The sequence below is a fragment of the Bubalus bubalis genome, chromosome 20 (genome assembly GCF_019923935.1).
Source record: "Bubalus bubalis isolate 160015118507 breed Murrah chromosome 20, NDDB_SH_1, whole genome shotgun sequence".
NCBI classification, from domain to species: Eukaryota; Metazoa; Chordata; class Mammalia; order Artiodactyla; family Bovidae; genus Bubalus; species Bubalus bubalis.
This window is the reverse complement of record NC_059176.1, coordinates 6009518-6030366: the sequence shown is the minus strand read 5'-3', so window position 1 is coordinate 6030366 and position 20849 is coordinate 6009518. Positions and strand designations below refer to the sequence as shown.

General features: G+C 59.9%; 1 protein-coding gene across 6 annotated transcripts in view; it reads right to left on the bottom strand.

Annotated features, from left to right (window-relative positions):
• The window catches only part of CCDC85C (coiled-coil domain containing 85C), a 78115-nt gene that overhangs the window by 14388 nt on the left and 42878 nt on the right, over window positions 1-20849 (bottom strand). For all 6 annotated transcript variants that reach the window (XM_044932869.2, XM_044932871.2, XM_044932870.2 and 3 more), the window contains exon 2: window positions 4650-4723. In XM_044932869.2, coding sequence (XP_044788804.2) covers window positions 4650-4723 — 74 coding nt within the window. The remainder of the gene's footprint in view (window positions 1-4649; window positions 4724-20849) is intronic.

The window sequence follows — 20849 nt, the reverse complement described above, 5'->3', positions numbered from 1 at the left end:
CAGGCCTGGCCCTCACTGCCTTCCGTGATTTGCCTTTTAGTCCTGGGCACACCGTTAGTGTCCTCGTTTTATATTTGGGAAAATGGAAGCACAGAGAGGTTAAGCCACTGGCCCAGTGCCACCCACCCACCTTGAGGGATTTGAACCAGGCCCTCTGGCTCTAAAGTCCTGGGGTTACCCTCTAGCCAGGCTGAGGGCTATTGTCCACTGTCTCACAATGGACACAGGTTGAGCCTCAGGTACAGAGGTGAATTCCTAGTCTCTCCTCCTGCCCACGTCGCTAGACGGACCATCCATCGGATAATGGAAAGAGGGGGTGATCTCCCTGGCTGAGAAAGAGGCTGGACTGGGTCTAAGGTTCTGCTAAGGAACCAGTTTAAGCCCTCCGGAGACCATGTCACCCATGACAGAGAGGACAGGGAAGTGATGACCCACCGCAGACATCAAACAAGGGGAGAGGGGGTGGTCCAGAGCCTGGCAGCAGAGCGGCACGTCACAGAGGATGCTGAGGAGCAGACCCACTGTGAGCCCCGCACCTCCGGAGGGCGTGGGCGAGGGAGCCACCAAACAGAACAAGCCCCGCCGCCAGGAAGGCAGGTAACAGGAAGGAGGCGTCAGCCACAGGCTCGGACAGCAGAGGCCCGTTTCTCAGTCCCAAGACCTGGATGCTTCAAAACTCAAAGTACAAAACAGAGCAAGCCGTTCATCAGGCATCAAGCCCAGCTGAATGGGTGCAGTCTGCCAGACCCTGAAAAATCCCAGGCTCCCAAGACCAGGAAAAGGAGGGAAGGGCAGACACTTGCCCAGGGCACCCCAGGTTCCGGCCAGCGCTGCAGTGGGCACCCCGCCATCCCTGGGTTACGGGAGGAGAAACCGAGGCCCCGGGGCATAAGACACCCCGCTTAAAGCCACACACACAGAGGGTGAGAGCTGGAGCAGGCATCGTCTGAACCCAGACTCCTCCGGGGCCCAAACCCGCTTTTTCTCTTACCGTCAGGCCGACAGCCCCACGGCGGCAGGTTGAACTGTGTCTCAATGAGATTTATACATGGCCCTGCTGACCCCACGCCCCCCAGAATTATGAGACAATACATTCAATACATTTCAGTTGCATAAGCGACTTCTCCACCCTCCCACCCCCACCAAGTGTACGGCTCTTTTCTCGGGCAGCCCCAGCAAACCAAATCAATCACCCATTCCGGGAAATCCTCCTCCACACAGGCCTCAATTTCCCCATCCCGGCTCGGTGTAAATCCTGGGGTCGCTTCCAACGTGAGTGTTCAGCGACTCTGTGTGGCATGGCAGGACAGAACGAGCAGGCCCTGGGGCCAGGAGGCGCGGGCACCTGGAGCCTGTCCCAGCCCAGCTGCCAGCCTGGACCACTGCCTCTGTACCCCCAGAGGGCCACCCGCTCCTGCCCAACCAGCTTCTTGCTCTTTTGTGAAGCTGGCTTCTGGACGCACGTGGAGCCTTCGCTGCTGATCAGCCCTGCAGGGAAGTGAACGGAGGGAACCACAGAGTGGCGTCAATGACAGCCGCCCCCAGCCCAGCCCTGCCAGGCACGGAATCCACAGGGAGAATCATACCACGGACCCAGCTCCAGATGAATCATCGCAGGGGGAGCAGCTGCGCTGATGAAATTTTAAAGCTGACACGAGAAAGAAAATACGAACCGCAATACACTAATTTAGACTGTGGACGCTCCGGTGCATTTTTAATTAAAGCTATTCTGCAGCTAAATATAGGCAGTGGGGGGAGGGGGAGGGGTGGGCAGTGGGAAAGGGAACCCGCGGAGGCCCTCTGCCCCTGCCCCCAAACCCCAAAGCCACATCATCTGAAGATGGTTAAAAGAATAATGTTGCTCTCTGCTGATTTTCACCAAAAGGCAGATTTTTCCGCTTTGCACAGGGCTGGAGGTTCCTATGCAAAGGGCTGGAGGTTCCTGTGCAATTTTTATTTCACTGACAAGACTTAGGTGCCAGAATCATAAAATCGCACAAGCCAGAGCCCACGAGGCTGTGGCCAGATTCCCACCCATGGCAGCAGTCTCCTTCCTAAACCTGGTCATCCATCCTCCCATACTCCCACCCATCCACCCTTGATTACCTCCAAAGATGATACACTCACTACCTTATGAAGCCGCTCTCCCTGGGTTAAGCAGATCTTCCTCACTCTGGGCAAGAACCAGTCTCCCCTCTGACCCAGAAGACTGGGTGGGATACAGCCAGGGCTCCCCAGATGCATCCACCAAGTCCAGCTGGGCACTGAGGATGTGACCACTGAGGTCCTGCAGCCTGGTCCGTGAGGAGCTGACACTCCAGCACAGGTGGGGCCCGAACTCCCCAAGGGAGGATCCCAAAACCCCTTCAGCAAGAGCAGCCCGCGGTGCAAAGAGAGCTCGGGGCAAGTGCTCACTGGCTAGTCTCTGAGTTCCCAGCACTTCTCCTGCACTAGCAAGAAGCTGAGCAAAAAGATGCTCTTATTCCCTAAAGCCCAATCTGATTGCCTGCAGCCAGCAAGCCTGGGCCCAGGTGGGAGGCCACTCCCCCACCTGAAGGATGGAAGTCTGTGTCCGGAGAGCCTGGCCTGAGCGTTGGCGCAAACGGGGACAGAACCCCACTGCTGCTGCCTCCAGGGCAAGGCCCCCAGGGAGCAGGTCAGAGCAGGCTTGGGGAGGGGAGGGTCCAGACAGAGACACCCCCTGCCCAGGTGGTGGCCATACCCCAATGCTCCAGACACAGGGCCCCTGTCAACCTCCACCTCTGCCCATGTGGCAGGGGGCAAGTAGACACAGCCATGGTGGGGTGTTCCTTGTGAGGAACACCCACAGCGGTGTTCCACAGGGAGGAGGTCTGAGCGTGTGTAGGTTTTGAACACATCCAAGTCCCCAGTGGCTCAGTGGTAAAGAATCTGCCTACAATGCAAGAGATGCGTGTTCGATCCCTGGGTCGGGAAGATCCCCTGGAGAAGGAAATGGCAACCCACTCCAGTATTCTTGCCCGGAGAATCTCATGGACAGAGGAGCCTGGCGGGCTGCAGTCCCTGGGGTCACAAAAGAGTCGGACACAACTGAGCGACTAAATGACAAGCAACAAGGCCAAGTCCACCACGTGCAAGTGGGTGCATGTTCTCGATGGGACAGCGCGGCCTAGGAGAGCAGGGGCCACGGGGACACGTCCACCCTGGTCCTTGGAAACAGGACCACAAGCCACAGCCAGGCTGGACCGTGGAACAACACTGCAAACAGCATCCGGAATTCGGGGTCCACGCTCTCAACCTGCTTCTCCCCAGAAACAGTGCCATTCTCCCCTACTTGCTGGACAGGAACCAGCTCCAGAGCCAAGGCCCCGAAGTCCTGATGCTGCGCACCCCCCGGTCACCTCTGCCTACAGTTCCCGCAACCCCCCACCACACACCCTCCTTCACAACCAGGACCAGCCCCCGGGGAGTGTTTGGGTGTAGGGAGCCCCAGCTCACAGCCAGGCGAGCCCCCAATCTCCCTGCCCTCACCAGGCCCGAAGAGCCTGCACACGTGGGGCTAAGCAGCCGACACCCGACACCCGACATCTGAAAACGGGCCTTGCAATCCGATGCCTGGCTGCACACCTGACACGGCGGCCATGGAGGAGCGAGGCCAGGGTGCGTGGACCACGTACTCCCCAGAGTCCTGCGGACCTAAGGGAACCTTCCAGCCGCCCATGCGAGGGCGAGAGGTGGGACGGCATCCGTGGGGCTGCCCTCGGGGCTGTGAGCATCCCAGCAGCCACCCGGTGGGCAGTGGCACTGGTCGCCTAGCAACGGGGCACAGCCGCTGAGCCCTCCCTGAGGTCGGTTCCCAGAAACGCGCTCTGGGACCCAGGCTGGCCGCTTATGAGCCAGCAGGTGTGGCTGGGGAGAGGCGAGTGCTAAGATGGAGTCAGGGCTGAGGACAAGCAGGAGAGAGGCTGGAGGGTCCGCCCAGCCAGCTGCCCACCCCCACACCGGGCACCCCGATTGACCAAGCTGACCACAGGCTCCCAGCAGTGCCCCGCCCGCAGCGGGGAGGGCCCCTCATCCTCATCCGGGCAGTCAGGCCCCCTCCATGCTTCCAGCCGCCCGCAGCTGCCCTGCTCCGTCTCCTCCCTGCCCCAACCTCATCACCCATCTCCGACCCATTGTCCCCGTACTGGGGACAGCCGGGGTCAGGCCTGGCCTCAGCTCTCTGTGGCCCCAGGTCAGGCAGGAGGGCGGAGGGTGGACCCCAGCCCATAAAGAAATTGGCGCAGCAGGACCAGGGAAGTTTCCCTATGAGTCTGAGCGAGGGCGAGCCTGTCTGCCTCTCGGGCCTTGATGTACCCAGCAGAGGGGCAAAGCAGCCCACTTGTTCAGCAAGTGTGGGTTCCACAGCATCTCCAGGCCCCCGAGGAGCTCGCAGGACACTGAGGGGACAGACAGCGGACGGCCGAGATGGAGGGATGCCCGGAGGCTGTGGGTCCCTGAGCAGATGTCCCTGGAGGTGACTCTGGGTGGGAGTGGGGGGCAGGTGGGATGTTGGGGGCACGAAGTGGGAAGGGACCCGGAGGCCACCTGGGGCTGGTGGCGGGGGGTAGGCCCTGGAGCGGTGGGCGGTGGCAGGGCCCACCGCGGCCCTCGGGGTGCAGCCAACCTACCTGCGCCAGGAGCTTGTCACCCTCCAGCAGCTTCACCTTGGTCTCCAGCTGCCGCATGTAGGTGGACGAGGGATCTGAAAGACACAGGAGTCACGTCACCCGTCGGCAGACTGTCTCCAGCAGGAGGGCTCTCCCCTGCGTGCCCCCCGGGTGGGCCTTGGGGCCCGGTATCCCCTGTCCACCTGCAGAACAGGGGTGAGGGGTGCTCTCACCAGCTTGTCCTGGGCTGATGCCTTCAGCCTCCGCAGGGCTTCAGGTCCAAAAGGAGGTCCCTGATGGCCCCCTCACCCCGGGGCAGCCCCCCCAGGGCCCGCAGTGCAGGGAGGCCCTCCCCCACGCAGTGGGGGCAACTGGGCTTCCCCCGATCCGTCCCATCTGAACTTCTACAAACAACTGTAGGCGTAACCCAGCACCTTTCCTGAGGTCAGGGGCCAGGCCAGAGACACCCCCAACCACATGCCCACAGTTTCTAAACGCAGCAGGGGGGTAAAACCCACCCTCCCTTGACTCACTGAGTCTGCTGCTTCAGAAGCAGGAGAAAGTCTGCCACCCCAGCTCCCCACGGGGCTGGAAATGGGCTCAGAGGAGAAAAGTCCCTCCAGGCCAGGACAAGGGAGCTGGCAAGGAGAGGGGGCAGGCGGAAGGAGGCAGGACGCGGGGCAGGGGAGGTCACAGCAGGGGCAGAGGGAGGAGGCTGGGCCAATGCCTCGGTGACAGTGTGGCCACCTCCCCAGGTCTGCGGGCACCTGTGAGGGGCCTGCCACTTGCCTCTGAAGTCCCACGGGCGCCTGGCTCAGGAGCCAGCCAGGACCCTGCCCACCCCGGGCCAGCCTGCTGCTCCTGCCTTGCCCCCCCCACAGCCCATGACAGGACTCAGGGTCTTCCTACCTCACACTGTGAACCTTCATCTCAGAAGGCACCATTCCTTCGACGTAAGCCAGCTCCCTAACCCGCCCATAACACCGCCCCCCACAGGGCTTTCGATCTTCTCGGGCGGGGGGCAAAGGGGGCTTGGCTGCTGCCAGAGGACAAGCTGGGACCGTCATGCAACCAAGGCAGCAGAGTCAGCCATGACCCCAGAGGAGCCCCCAGCCCTGAGGGTCCCTGTGTGTGACATGGACATCACACCCCTTCCCCACGGAGCCTGCGGGCCGATGAAGAGACCACTGGTGCCCTGTGAGGACCGGGCAGTGGGTGGCCCCCTCCCCAGGTGCCATGACCCCTCCCCTGCACTGGAGCTCGGCCCCGGCTCCACTAGCCTCTGCCCATCAGGAGCTCTGCCCTCTGAGATACCTGGGAGACACTTCCCCTGCAAGTGCCCGGCTGCCCCTTGACCTGCCTGCTGGGGGTCACTCTGTGCCCCGAGCACCTCAGAAGGACCTGGGAGGCTTGTGTGCCCAGCCCGGGACCAGACCCAGGAGACTGCGGCCCAGCCCTGGGCAGGAATGGGGGCAGCCCACCCCACCCCAGTTACACAGCCGACTCCTGCCCTTGCTGTCCACCAGTCACCTCTCAGGAATGTGCAGGCTTCTAGAGGAAGAAGACCGCTCGCCCGCCAGCCTCCCACCCCCAGCTACACGGGGGACCCCGGCAGACACAGGGCAGCTCTGCAGGGAGCCCTGCGTGGTGGTCTCCAAGAGGTGAAGGGGCTTCTTCATACACACGCAGGGCAGTGGTGGAGGGGGGCTGGACCTGGGGGGTGACTAAAAAGGCCCCCCACTAGGACACGGCACCCAGGTCAGGGCTGGGTAGATCTCCCCTGCCTGAGCAGGGGGCCCTCAGTGGTCACTACAGTCCATGCCCTGTGCCATCCCCCGCCTCAGTTTACCCATCTGTCTGCCCAAACTGACCAGCAGCTCCCACATCCCGTCCACACCCACCCACATGCACCCACACCCGTCCACACCTATGTACAGGCCTGATGGGAAGGGCCTTAGTGTTTGTGGTTTGCTGGGCCCTCTGAGCACCAAGTCGGAGATGGGGTGCAGCCTGGGCTCCCCAACACTTGGTATCCTTCACGGGCTGCTGGCAGGAGGGTTCCCTGGACCACCACCTGGGAAAAAGACCCTCCCAGCTCCACGCAGATGGTGTTACAGTGACCAAAACTGAAACTGCTTGTTCAACAACAGCAGACAGTTCACACCCTTGTCATCATTCAAATGATGGTTGGGAGAGCTTCCCTCCTCAATGATACAGGAGAAAAAAAACAAAACACTTCAACGCCAGTGAAAAGAACTGGACGCAAAAGCACACATATAATTACTGTTGTGTTTAAAAATATCTGTGTATTGAAATAAATCCAGGAAGGAGGCACACGGAAATACTGATCGCAGCATTGCTCACGAGGGGACGGGTGATCTTTTATTTATTCACACCATTGCCTGTTAGTTTTCCAATAATCTGCTTTTAGAATAGGGAGAGATCTTTCTTTGTAAAAAAAGGAGGAGGGATTAAATGATTCCCTCCCACATCACAAAGCCCCCTGTTGATGTCAAGGGGGGCCCAGAGCATGGCCTGGAAAGTGGACCCCATTAACCCACCCTCTGCCCACGTCCCCCAGTTCTGGCCTGGGGGCATTTCCTGAGCCCCAAGCCCAGCCCTGAGCCTGCCCAACCCTGTTTGGTTTAACAGCGATGAGGCCGCTTTCTCAAAATTCCGGATAAACCTCCCCTGCGCCACGGGACCCCTCCCCACTGTCTCTACCCTCAACTCCCCAAACCAGCCTGTGCATGCTGCCTGGGGCCAGGGAGCTGGACATCTGGTCACCCGGGGATCAGAGCAGGTGCCCTGTGGTGGGGAAGAATGAGAGCCAGGTGGACCCTTAAGTAGTGGGGGGCGGTAGGAGAAGGAGATGGCAGAAAAGGCCTGGCTCCCTCATCCTCCCCAGCAGCCTTGGGCAACTGGGATCCCATGGGGCGCCTCCATGCCCCAGCCTCTAGGAGACAAGCGTGTAATTAAATTAATCCCAGGGTTTGCAGTAATGAGTGGAGCCAGCAGGGAGGGAAGCGTCATTTCCTGGCCTGATGTCTGGGCGGAGGCGGGTGGGGGTGGGAGGGGGGTGTAAGGGGGGCGGTTGACTGCAGAAGGGATCCCCGAGCTGGGCTGGCCAAGGTATCCATCCCTCAGACCTCCCCTGACTGGTCCAATTCTGGGGGACTCACGATCCACCTTCCATCCGAGGAGACAGGGAGCGCCCCCCGCAATGGTCTCACTCCCAGGAGCCTGAGTACCAGCTCTCTGTACACCCCTCCTCAAGGATCCTTGTTCCCGGGGTTGCGGCCCATGGGGCAGGGGGAGTCACGGAGCTGCAGGTCTCTGAGCCCCTCCCCGCCGGCGCTGGTCAGCTCCCCCCAGGAGCCCTGTGCCAGGTGTTGGCCCTGACCGTCAGGCCACCCTGCCCTCCCGGAAGCCGCCAGGTCACATCTCCCCTCCTGGCCCAGCTCCCCCGCCTGGCTAGGCAATGTCACTCCAGCCTCAGCATCAGTCCAAACTGCAAGAATTTGGGGGCCAGAGGCCATGTCCAATCACCCATCACCCCCTCCCCACCTAGCTCATAATGTTTAACAGGCCATGGGGCCGCCTCCTCAAAGTCCTTGATAATCCTCACTGCTGGGCGCCCAGAAGGTCCTGGGAGACCTAAGGACCTAAGGAGAATTCATCCTTTCGGGTGGGTCGGACTGGTTCCCCAGAGGAGTCGACCTTCTCAATCCTGCGAGCTCCCCCCAGCAGCAGCAACAAAGACAGTCAGAAGCACCCAGCCTGTGACCGTGACATGGCACCCCCAGGTCACCCAGGGCAGAGCAATGCCAGCGGCCAAGGGCCGGTGTTCCCCGGACCTCAGCCCGCAGCACTCATGCTGTCTCACCATGAACTTTCGTCTTAGTTTGGATGAGACACGGATGCGTGGGCAAGCGGTTAGGTTGGGGGGGTGGGGAGGCCTGGGAAGCTCAGGTCGGGGGCATGGGGAGGTGAGGGGGGACCAGAAGGAGCCGAGGACAGGGGGTGTCAACCCTCTGGGGAGCTCCGGGGGCCTCGGAGTCACTCGCCAAGCCAGGGGCTCGCTGACAGGAACTGCTCCTAGCAGACAAAGGGTGTGCGTGCCCCAAGACTGCCCACCTGGACGGGGGACGGGACAAGCCCCCACGCAGAGCTGCAGGTGCCGGCAGGCGAAGCGGGCGGTGGGCTCAGAAGCGGTAAGTGCCAGGGGGATCTGGGAGGGCGCCAACAGTGCCTGCCATGGTCAGGAGGAAGTACGATTCTCCTTCTCTGCACGGGAGGAAGGGGATGGAGGCTGGGGGGCGGGCGCCGTGACACACAGCGACACAGGTGACTATGCAGCTGCCGCCTCTCCCAGGGTCCCCACCAGCCCTGATCCCTGCCAGCCCCCTCTCCCTGAGCAGGGGCCCCGTAAGGGGTTGGGGACAGGCAGGCTTTGTGGCTGGTCACTAACAGGAGATGCAGCCATGCCGTGCCTTGGGGCCCTCCGTGGGGGCTCACGCCCGGATGCCCTGCCTGGAGACGGCTGACGTTTCCACGTCTGATTCAATTCCTCTCTCCTCCCGCTTCATTAAGAAGAGGTCACTTGCGGCAGCAGGGCTGGGGGCTCCATCGGGCCTGAAAGGTCTTATTAAGCCGAGGCCCTCTCACTGCTCCAGGTTCCCTCCCCCATCTGCCCCAGGGGTAAGAGCAGCTCCTAAAATCATCTCTGCCTTCCCAGGAGCCATTCTGGGCTTCTCTGCTTTCTCCCCCACCTCAGGACTCACCTCCAAGGGGGCAGGTGAGCACTACCCACGCCTGCGGCCATGGAAATCGGAACCAAGCAGGGTGGGCCCAGAAGACATGTCCGCTCTGCGCCGCGGGGCTCAGTCTCCACGTGCGCCTCCCACCTGCCCAGCTGGTGGCGCTGTCGCCTCCGACAGGTGACCCCCTGGGAGGTATCCCCGCCCCCAACAAGGCACAGGCTGCAGCAACGCACCGAGCCACACAGCCAAGGGCCACCAGAAGCACCAGCCCCAGCGGGCTCCGACCAGCTCCAGGAACGGGGCTATGCTCTGAATGCTTGTGTCTGCCCCCACTGCAAAATCCACATGTTGAAACCTAACACCCAATGAGACGGTGCTAGGAAGCAGGGCCTTCAGGAGGTGATTAGATCAGGAGGGTGAGCCCCCATGAGCGCAATTAGTGCCCTAATAAAAGAGACTCCAGAGAGCTCCTTCGCCCCCTGTCTTGTGACAACACAGCAGGGAGAAGACCATCTATGAACCAGGAAGTAGCCCTCCCCAGACACTGAATCTGCTGGCACTTTGACCTTGGGCTCCCAGCCTCCAGACGGAGGAACTCCTGTTGTTTATAAGCCACCCAGAGCAGCTGGAGCAGACTAAGACAGACACAGAGCAAGGCGCACTTGCCTGAAGACGGGGCTTGGCAGGCCCTAGGATGATGTTCCCATTGCCTTCACCTCTAATGAAAGAGCCATGCAGGTCCACCCCCCACCCCTCTAAACCACCCCCCACCACCACAAGGACACTAATCCAGCTGAGCCCAGGGACCATCCTGTGTCCTGAAAGGACTTAAAGGGTGTTCCAATCCCAGACCCACCTACTCCCGACCCTGGGCAATCCCAAAGGTCACCAGAGCACTGCGTTCTCACAGAGCAGACAGTCCCCAAATCCAGGACTAGAAAGACGAGTCACCAACTTCATGACAGTCCAGGCTGCCAGCAGGGAGTGAGCTCCCCACTGCTAACGGGAAGCAAGCAGAGCCTGAAGGCTGGACAGAAGCCCCAGTAACACTGAGGTTTCCCCATGAGGCTGGGAGGAAAGGCATGGGGAGCACTCACTCTGCTCCCATCTAGTTCCCCCCAGGGACCCTGCCAGGTGGGCGGCAGAAAGCCCAACCTACAGAGAAGGAAAAAAACACTCAGCAAGTGTGACCCTGAGTCCACCCAAGGTCACAGGGCCAGATGCTGGCAGGACCGGCAGTCAGCAGGCTTGTCCCAGGGCATGGTCCCCTTCTGCAAGGGGTTCCCAGCCTAAGGAAGGAGCTGCAGGAATAACCACATCTTCTGAAAGGGAAAGGGTAGAGTGAAGAGGCTCACCCTGGGATGACAGGGCACAGAGAGAGCAAGGATGTGCTGACAGGGAGAAATCAGGGAGTCCTGCCTGAAGGAGGCGGCATCTGAGCTGAGCACTGAAGAGCAAGCAGGATGCTGACCCGCAGGCAAGTGGGGCAGGGATGGAAGGCAAGTCCCAGCTGAGGGTGCAGAGCGAGCAAAGGCAGGGAGATGGGTCAGGCAGGTTCAGGAGCACCTGGGCCGGTGCCCACTGGCATCTGTCTCCTGGCACCCATCGTTGCCCCAGGAGGTGAGGGCTGAATGTGAGAAGGCATTATTTATGGATGAAGGCGAGAGGCTGCGGCAGGGATATCAGAGGAACATCAGGTTCCTGTGAGGACACCGCTTAGCAGGGGCAGCGCTGAGCAGGGCAGGCTGCCTCGGCACCTCCCTCCTCCAGCCAGGCCAGCCCACCTGAGTTGCCCACAGTGGGTCCGCAGGGCATGTGGGCCAAGGCAGCTGACTTCCAGAGCCTCGGGCGTGAGAAAGACCTCTCCCGTCCACACAGAACAAACGAGAACACAAATTTTACTGAGCTCTGACTGTATGCCTGGAGTAGGGAAGTGGAAACCCACTGCAGTATTCTTGCCTAGAAAGTCCCAAGGACAGGGGAGCCTGGCAGATACAGTCCACGGGGTCGCAAAGAGTGGGACAGGACCGAGCACGCACACTACTGTCCGTCAGCAGGCGCTGAGCAAAAGCCCAATCCTTCCGGCACCCCTGTGACCCTTGCACACCATCCCTGTTTACTGCAGAGGGACTGAGACCCAGAGAGTCCAGAGTCACACGGCGAGAACACGGCAGGGTTGGGATGTGAACCCAGCTTTGTCTACAGCCAAGGCTCTTTCCGCCCTCCCTCCAAGCACCCTCAGCAGCCCTGGGGCCACACGATCACCCTGGGCCTCTCAGAACGTCAAGGCCATGGGAACTAGCGCTGCTCAACCACAGCCCTGACCCGGTCAGGGGAACAGCGTTTTCACCCATTCCCCAGATGGAGAAACCAAGATTCAGAGGGTCCCAGGAACCGGTCCCATCACAGAGCTCATAAAAGCAGGCCTGCAACTTGAGATGTGCATGCGTACATGTGTGTGAGTGTGTGTGAGTGTGTGTGTGTCCATCCCCAAACCTGGGGCTCTTTCAGGCCACCCATCAAGGCTCACAGGGCAAGGCCGGGAAGGCCCACGGCTCCCCACCCCTCCCCTCCCTCTCCCTGAGCACACATTCTCACCGTGGGGCAGCTCTGGAAACTCTCCGCCTCCAAGGCAGGGCCCAGGCCCCAGGAAGCTCCACCCTGGACAGCGTTCTCCTGGCTCTCTCTCCCCTCGGACTCCCCTCCGCCAAGTGCACCTGCCGGCCCCCAGGCTCTGGACCTCACGGGGTCACAAGGCTCCAAAAGGCTGGCACCCAGCCCCTCCCCGGCTCCCCCATCCATGCCCTGAGACAACAGGCCCTGGAAAACTCAGATCCCACCTCTCCAGCTCAAACAACACAGCCGTGCCCCACCTTCCTCAACCGGATCCTGCGGAGGCAAGAAAATGAATGGGCACAGAGAAATGAACACCTCACAGATGAAAACTGAGACCTCCCCACGCCAGCCACTCACCCTCTCCCGACGAGGCACATGGCTGCCCCTGGTGGCCCCCTGCCCCTCCGAGTACCACGCGCACAGCTCCGGGGACACACAGGTTGGTGCTCTGCCCTCCTGGGGCCACCCGGCGTTTAATTCAACCCACCCTGAAATCCGGAGGGACCGGCCCAGCAAACTTAGAACCTGCCCAGGTCTGGATCCACCTGCAGCTGCGTGTGTTCTCAAGCCAAAAACTCAAACTCATTTTCTCCATCTACTGCTTAGGAAGCCTGACAAGCCAGACTGAAACCAGGGGAAAAGGGAAAAAGAGACTTTTTTCCCCCACACTTTCAGTTTTCCCTGCTGGCTCAGAGGGTAAAGCATCTGCCTGCAATGTGGGAGACCCAGGTTCGATCCCCGTGTAGGGAAGATCCCCTGGAGAAGGAAACGACAACCCACTCCAGTACTATTGCCTGGAGAATCTCACGGACAGAGGAGCCCGGTAAGCCACAGTCCATGGGGTCGCAAAGAGTCGCACACGACTGAGCGACTTCACTTCAGTTTGCAGGCCCAGAAATTAGCCTGTGTGCTTAGGTGCCAGGGCAGGCGTCGGCCTGTTAATGTCTCCTCCCCAGCCAACCCCGATTTCGCTCTGAATGATTCGGAATCATTGACAGAGGCTGAACAGACCAGCGAGAGGCCCCTCAGAAGGGGGAACACACAGAAGCCAAGTCACACCTGGCCTGTCTCTCCGCCACAGCACCTGGCTCCCTGGGGACCTTTTAACATTTGATCTCTTCTCCCCTGAAACCCACTAAACTGGACTCCAGCGAAGGGGCCTGGATGTCCACACACAATTCAGACGTCCTCCAGGTGATTCTAACGTGCACATGGGCTGGGGACCCTTGATCTATGCTGAGCAATGACTGTTCAAATGGTCCCCTTCTTGGGCTCCTTCCCCGAGGGACTCCATGCCGCCTGGCCCTGACTATTCCTTGGGGCTAAAATCCTATAACACAGCTGTACTACAGGGACCCCGATGAGACCAGAACATGGGGATGTCTAAAAGTGGTGGGAGGAGGGGGCAGGTCACGGACCCCAGAACGTATCAACCAAACCCTCTGGCAGCCACAGTGGAGACCTTGCAGGTTTGAGCAGGAAAGAGAGTTCGCTTTCCTGACTAGATATCAGGTACGTGTCTACCAAGCAGTCTCCTTGGAAGAAAAGCTATGACCAACCTAAACAGCATATTAAAAAGCAGAGGCATTACTTAACCAACAAAGGTCCATCTAGTCAAAGCTATGGTTTTTCCAGTAGTCGTGTATGGATGTGAGAGTTGAACTATAAAGAAAGCTGGGTGCCGAATAATTGATGCTTTTGAATTGTGATGTTGGAGAAAACTCTTGAGAGTCCCTTGGATTGCAAGGAGATCAAACCAGTCAATCCTAAAGGAAATCAATCCTGAGTATTTATTGGAAGGACTGATGCTGAAGCTGAAGCTCCAATACTTTGGCCACCTGATACAAAGAACTGATTCCTTGGAAAAGACCCTGATGCTGGAAAGATTGAAGGAGAGAGGAGAAGGGGACGACAGAGGATGAGATGGTTGGATGGCATCACTGACTTGATGGACGTGAGTTTGAGCAAGCTCCGGGAGTTGGTGATGGACAGGGAAGCCTGGTGTGCTGCAGTCCATGGGGTCGCAAAGAGTCAGACACAACTGAGCGACTGACCTGAGATGAACCAAGCATGAAAAGCTGGTGGGGCCAGAATGGGGCCAACTGGCCAGGCAGAGGTGGCTGGAGGGAGGGGGCAGGACACCAGGGCACATTCCAGCCGTGGGCAGGGGCAGGAGATGTGGGGAGAGGCGTGGCAGGTGAAGCAGGGAAAATCTGGGCGTGGCTGGCTCCTCAGACCCAGGGATCCCCATTCCAGATACAGGGGAGGGGCTGGAGGTACAGCCAGCAGCTCTGATGTCAGACACCTCAGTAAGAACCCAGACCGGTGGGTGAGCTGCAGAGCTGGCTCAAGGCCTTGGGAGCAAGAAAAAGAGGGGGCTCCGGGCAGCGAGCTCTGGAGACAGCATCACATCTGGACAGAGTTTTGCCGATTCCATAAAAACAGGAATGAGTTGGGCTCCCCTGGTGGCTCAGATGGTAAAGAATCTGCCTGCCAATGCAGGGTACCTGGGTTCGATCCCTGGGTCAGGAAGATCCCCTGGAGGAGGGCATGGCAGCCCACTCCAGTATTCTTGCCTGGAGAATCCCGTGGACAGAGAAGCCTGGTGAGCAACCATCCAGGGGGCCGCAAAGAGTCAGACACAACTTAACGACTAAACAAAACCAACAACTTTGGAAAACCTCACAAACACCCACAGCAAACACCCCTTTGCTGCCGCCCCCAACCCTTGGGAGCAGCCCAGTGGCGGCAGGTCAGAGCCTGCAGGGAGAGGACGGGCCCACCGGGATGGGAGGCTGACAGCAGCGGGAAGCCACCCTCCTGCAGGCAGTTCAGGGACAAGGGCGGGTCCCCTCTCTGCCCCCTACCATGCTGTGACCTTGAACAAGCCCCTTCCCCTGCCCAGGCCCAGAGTGGTATGGGTAGGAGGCCCAGGTGACTCAGAGGGCTGAGGGCAGGACCGGGAGGTGATTCAGAGCCCCTGCAGGGCAGCACCCCTGCAATTAGGCAGAGCAGTGAGGACCCGCCCGTTAAAATGACACAGACTCGGCGTGGGACAGCAAACCGCCCTTCCCACTTGATAGGACACCCACAGCAGATGGCTGGTGACCGAAGGATCACGGAGAAGCCTGACTCCTGCGTGCCTCCCCCGAGGTCCAAGGGAGGGCGCACCCTTCTAGCCGGTGAAGGACCAACTCCTTTCGTGGCCAGCGTACGTCTCAAGAGGAGCAAACCGGTGAAGGGTCCCAGCTCCACCCTCGAGCCTCTGTAACCCCAAGCGATATGATATCAGCCTGCACTTACGAACTGGACTTGGCAGACTGCTGTCCACCCAAAAATGCCCACTCTGGCCTCTGGAACCTACGAATATGTGACCTTACACAGTCAAAGAGACTTTGACGACGTGATTAAAGTCATGGCAGTCAAGAGCGGGGACTAGCCCGGATGATGCAGGGGAGCCCAACCTAGTCTCATGAGCGTGTGAAAAACGGAGGGCCGTTCCTGGATGTGGTCAGAGGGACGTGTGAAGTGAGGAATGGTCAGAAATGAGCACCTACTGCTGGCTCTGAAGACAGGGATGGGCCACGAGCCAAGGAATGCAGGTGGCATCTAGAAGTGGGACAGGCGGGTTTCCCGTCAGGCCTGCCGACACCTGGACTTTAGCACTGCTGACCCCCAGAGCTGTAAGAGGACCCATCTGTGCTGTGTACGCTGCCCCAAGGTTGTCCTCTGTGACGGCAGCCGTGGGAATAAAAGCTGTGGCTGTGTGGCTTCGGGTGACATGCCCAGCCACTCTGGTCTCCGTTTCATTTTAAAATGAGACAAGAGAGACCAGCCTTGGGAGGCTGCCACGAGGACTACGCAAGCTGAGAAAGGTAGCACGCTGCTCCGGAAGCCCCCGGCTCAGTGCCTGGTACACTTAGTAGATGCTCAGTTAGAACCCAGCTCCATCCTCTCCGCTGCCCACGTCCCAGCGGCATGACCTTGATGGGAAGGAGTGGTGAGCAGAGGCTTCCACGCTGCCAGCCAAGGGCACCCCGCCTCTGAACTGTGCTACCAGCACCAAGTCACCACGGAGACGGCGGCATCCGGCCACAGACACCTCCACTGCATGACTGCCCACCTGGGGCCTGGCCCACCCGAGCCCCCTGCATCTGCCTCGCCTTCACATTTAGCGAGGCTGATGCATCACCACCAGCTTGTAAAAGTGGGCTATGAATCCAATTTAGGACCGTCACACCCAGAGATTATTTGAAGCAAGGGTGGTACTGTTTGCTCATAAAACAAATGCCCCCTTCTCTATTTTAAGTTGAGATTCTTGCAGAGCGTGGAGTGTATGGACCACTGAGCGGACTGTGATGGAGAAACAAACCGCGGCCGGTTCCATAGACCGCAGGGAAGGCCTCCCCGCCGTAAACAGGGTCCCGGCACCAGTGAGGGTCCTACGTGCATGGACCCCTAGGGCTGCACAGACCCCAGCACCCAGCCCCGTGTTCACGGATGCATAGCAGGTGGCCTACAGGGAGTGGGGAAGGAATGCGCGAGCAGGTGAGCCTGAGTCCAGGCTCAGCCCCGACTGCCTAGCAAACTGCTCCCCCCTCTCCAGTCCAATGCCCCAGGAAACAGGGTTCAAGAGGCAGCCCAAGCCAAACCCAGGCAGAAAGGCGGGTCCAGGAAAGAAGAAAGGAACGTGGCGAGAGAAGAAATGACCCAAGCCAACACTCACCAGACCCCAGGCCCTCGTGGCAACGACAGCCAGGCTGAGCAAGGCCAGGGAGGATGCGTTTACAGGTCACCTGGAGGTCTGATTCGAAGGCTGCAAGGATGGGGTCAAACCCCGAAGCTGGGGGTCCAGGCATGAGGCTCAGGGAGAGGAAGGACGAAGCTCCTCCCGGGCAGGGGAGCCTGTACCCCGGACAGCCCCACGCTACGTGGATGGAGGGGTCTCCTGCAGCACCTAGGGGGGATGGGCAGGAGCCAGCTACCGCCTGGTGGGGCTATGATTTTGCTGCATGACCCAGCCCCTCTGAGGAAGCTCACAGACCTGCACGTCCACCCTGGGTCATCGTGGGGGCCTTCACGAGGCATGGAGTGCCCCAGGCAGGCCCTGGGCTACAGCTGGCAGGGAGGAGGCACACACAGCTTCATCCCTGCCACGCTGCGAGGAGCGCCTGGGCGGGGGGTCTGGGCTGGCTGCATTTGCCGGGCAAGCCATCCCCGCCCATCCCTCAATGCATACCATGGAGACAGACCAGGCTCCCAGGGCCCCCCAAAAGGCCGCACAAGACCCTGGCAGAGAGGGGCTACAACCCTGCAGGCGCTGGTGCTGACAAGGGTGCCCGGGGTGGTGGGGATTCACCTGGCCCCGCCAGCCTCCCCAGGTGCCTTCCCATCCTGCCATCAGCTCTCTGAACAACCCTCTGGCCCAGGCTGCCTTTCACTCGGTCAACGGAGCTGGAATTGCCCTTTGGACCCTCCGCTCTCCCCACGAGGGAGGGGGTGCACGAGCTTCCAGGATTCAAAGGTCACCCGCTCACCTTGGGCAGGGCCCAGAAAACCCTTCCCTTCCCACCGCGACCTCAGTGGGTGGGTCCAAATAGGACTGGTGAGCCAGGCCTCCATGGCGCCTCTAGTCAAGGCTCAGCTGCCAGGGAGACCCCAGCGCCTGCTCATTCCGGCAGGGGAGGTCCTCCCCCAGGGCGCCTCTGGAGTGCGCAGGCCCTCTGCACGTTTCTGGGTAGAGAAGGTGGCTAACCCTCACATCCCGTATGCTACACAGAGCAGGAACCCTCAGCCCTCTCCCCAGCATCAAACACCCACCCTGGGCAGCGAGGGGACCAGCGAGGCTGTCACGGCAAAGGGTCACCAGCAGCGAGGGAGCAGAGTCCAGGCACCAGGGCCCGGGGCCTGCCACCACTCGCGGTGTGACCCTGGGCAGGTTGCCTGCCTTTTCTGGGCCCCGGAACACCTTTTCTGTATGACGAGGAAGTTGAAGGCCTCCGGGGGCCCTTCTGGCACGGTGGGCACAGGTGGGCACAGCGGGGGCGGGCCCATCACTGCAAGCAGCACCCCTGCCCACGTGGCTGTTTCTTTAAGAAAGAGACGAACGCAGACAGACCCGAAGGTCAGGAGAGCAGGAGAGCCGGTGCCAGGATGAGGTCAGCGTTACCAACGAGAACAAACAGGGCCTCAGCCCGTTGGAGGAAGGGCCCTGCTGGAGAGGCGCAGGGGGAGCGGGAGGTGGGCGGGGCCAAGGCGCCACCCTCCGCGTAGTCACGCCCACAGGTGACAGGTGACAGCCAGGAGCTGCCCCACAGCCAGCGCTCAGTCTCAGCAGGGAGCCAGCACAAAGCCTGGAAAGGGGACCCCCCAAGGGAGCAAAAGGGCCTTGCAGGTCAGCCTTTCCCAGCCCCTCTTCCTAACACCAGGGTTTACTGGGGGACCCCAAGATACTCCCCAACTTGCCCGAGGTCATGGGCCCTGCTGGCCCCACTGTGGGCACACACATCAAAGTCCACCTCCCTCCTTGTCCTCCCTGGCATCTAGCCAGCTGTTTGTCCCGGGCAAGGTGACAATGACGATAACAGAGAAAGCCAGGGATCGCAATCACGGTGGATAAAATAAGGATCCACACCGATAAAAGCACATCCACACACACAGGCTGCTGAGCGAGAAGGGGAAGTCCTCCCTCCCTCCCGCCCCCGCCCCCGCCCCCGCCCCGGCAGAATTCCAGCTGCTGAGTGCAGGTGCGCGGAGGAAGTTATGAAAAGTCACCACCAGCACGGCCAGTGGACGCCAGGCTCTCGAGGGTGAGCATCCGGTGAGCATCAAAGTGCTTCCCACGGGTGGTTTATTAATCACAGAATTCCATGTACTGACCGCACAGTGGGCTGACCGTGGGAAACCTCCTGACCCCACGGAGGGAAGTCTGCTCCCCAGATGGGCCGTACCAGGCGCCCCCGGCAGGACGGGCTGACTACACGGCGTCCCCTTGGGGCCATTCCTGCCCCAGACACACAGCCTGGAATCCAATCGAGAGCCAAGCACGCGGCTGCTCCCTGCTCTTCAAAACAACCGTGAACCATCAAAGGAGGATGGAGGAAAGGTTCCCAAGGAAGGACGACCAAGGGGAGGGTGTGACCCTGCACGGGGCCCCCGATCAGAAAGCAGTTGCTCTAGAGACTCGCCTGGTGGCCCAGTGGTTACGAATCACTGGAGGGGAGACAGGATCAATCCCTGGTTGGGGAACCAAGATCTCACGTGCCTTGGAACTCCTGAGCCCAGGAGCTCTGGAGACCACATGCCACGCCTAGAGACCCCATATCGCAATTAAGACCTGAGGCAGCCAAATAAATAAATACTTTTTTAAGAAAGAAAGCAGCTGCTGTAAAGTGCCGGCTGTGCAGAGGGCCAGCTTCCACCCCCGGGCACCGTCCCCATACGGTCACCACCTAAGGGAAAGTCCTCGCTCCCAGAAAACGCGGGCTGAAGGTGTGTGTTAACCCCGACTCCTCTCAAGTGGTTCAGGGGAAGAAAAAAAGCCCACGTGCAGAGAAGGAATGAGCAAGGGATGGACAGCCCTGGGAAACGAACGCACCTGCTCTTACGGACGTTTAAGGGCAAGAATGGGAAAAGCCAAGGAATTCCAGCTGCACAGCGTCACCTCCCACGAGAGCCATCCTGAGAGCCACCTTGCCATGCTGCCTGGAGTATCACCACGAGGGGACCTAGAGTCCCGCCACGGCCCCCAAACCAACACCTCTCTTCCCAGGCAGAGGCTGTTGCTGTTGTTCAGTCGCTTAGTCGTATTCGACTCTGCAACTCCACGGACTGCAGCACGCCAGGCTTCCTTGTCCTTCACCGTCTCCTGGAGCTCGCTCAAACTCATGTCCATTGGGTCAGCAGAGGCTGACCGCTAACCTAAAGCACCCCCATGCAGGAAACAATCTGTGTTTCTCCAACAACAGAGCAACAGTCACGTAAATTCTGGTTAACTCACTTGAAGGGACGTCATACAGACACTAACAAGGTTTAGGAAGACCGAGAGGAAGAGGGCGTCTGGTGCAATGTTGAGTGAAAAAAGCCAGATTCCGCATTAAACCCCCAGTAAGATAACCAGCCACCAAAACACGCCTGCTCCGGGGAGAAAGTAAACACTCTTATGTTTTTATGAACAAAACAGGCTTATGTCAACGGCTCATTGCAAGGCAGAAGGACCCTTCAGAGCAGGGTCAGAGGTGGGAGGGGGTACTGTGCTAAATGTGTTTTGGTTTTCTTTCTACTTTTCCAAATCTTCCTGTTTCTCTGAGGAATACGTATCCCCTTAGAAATAAAATCAATCAAATCTGTGCCTGGGCCTCACGGCCCTTCCCAGCACACAGCCCTGGAATTCCTCTTGTCACAGGAATCAGCTCACACCAGCTGCCTCCCCAGGCAGACATGTGCTGGACCCCAAGGATGAGACCCAGGAACTCTCAGGCCAGGCTGCTTCTGACCAGTGGCCTCCCAAGGCTGCCCACTTAATCCCGGCAGAGAGAGGGGTCTTCAGGCCAGCGCAGAGGCAGGCAGAGGGTCTGGACTGGGCGATCCTGGGGTGAGCCCTCTGAGTCTGGGCTTCCCAGCTGGGACACGGTGACGACCACACACAAGGTGAGATCACGGGAAGGCAGCTGGCAGGAACGCCTGGCACAGAAGCACAGGGTGCCCGGGGAATGACAAAACCCCCGTGTTGCAATTCTACAGCCCCCCCGTCCTCCGGCGCCAGGCTCTCTCTGGAGAGGCAGGGGAAGAGGCCTGGCGATGTCCAGTGGGCCCAGCCCTTCCCCCGTGGGCATTCCAATGC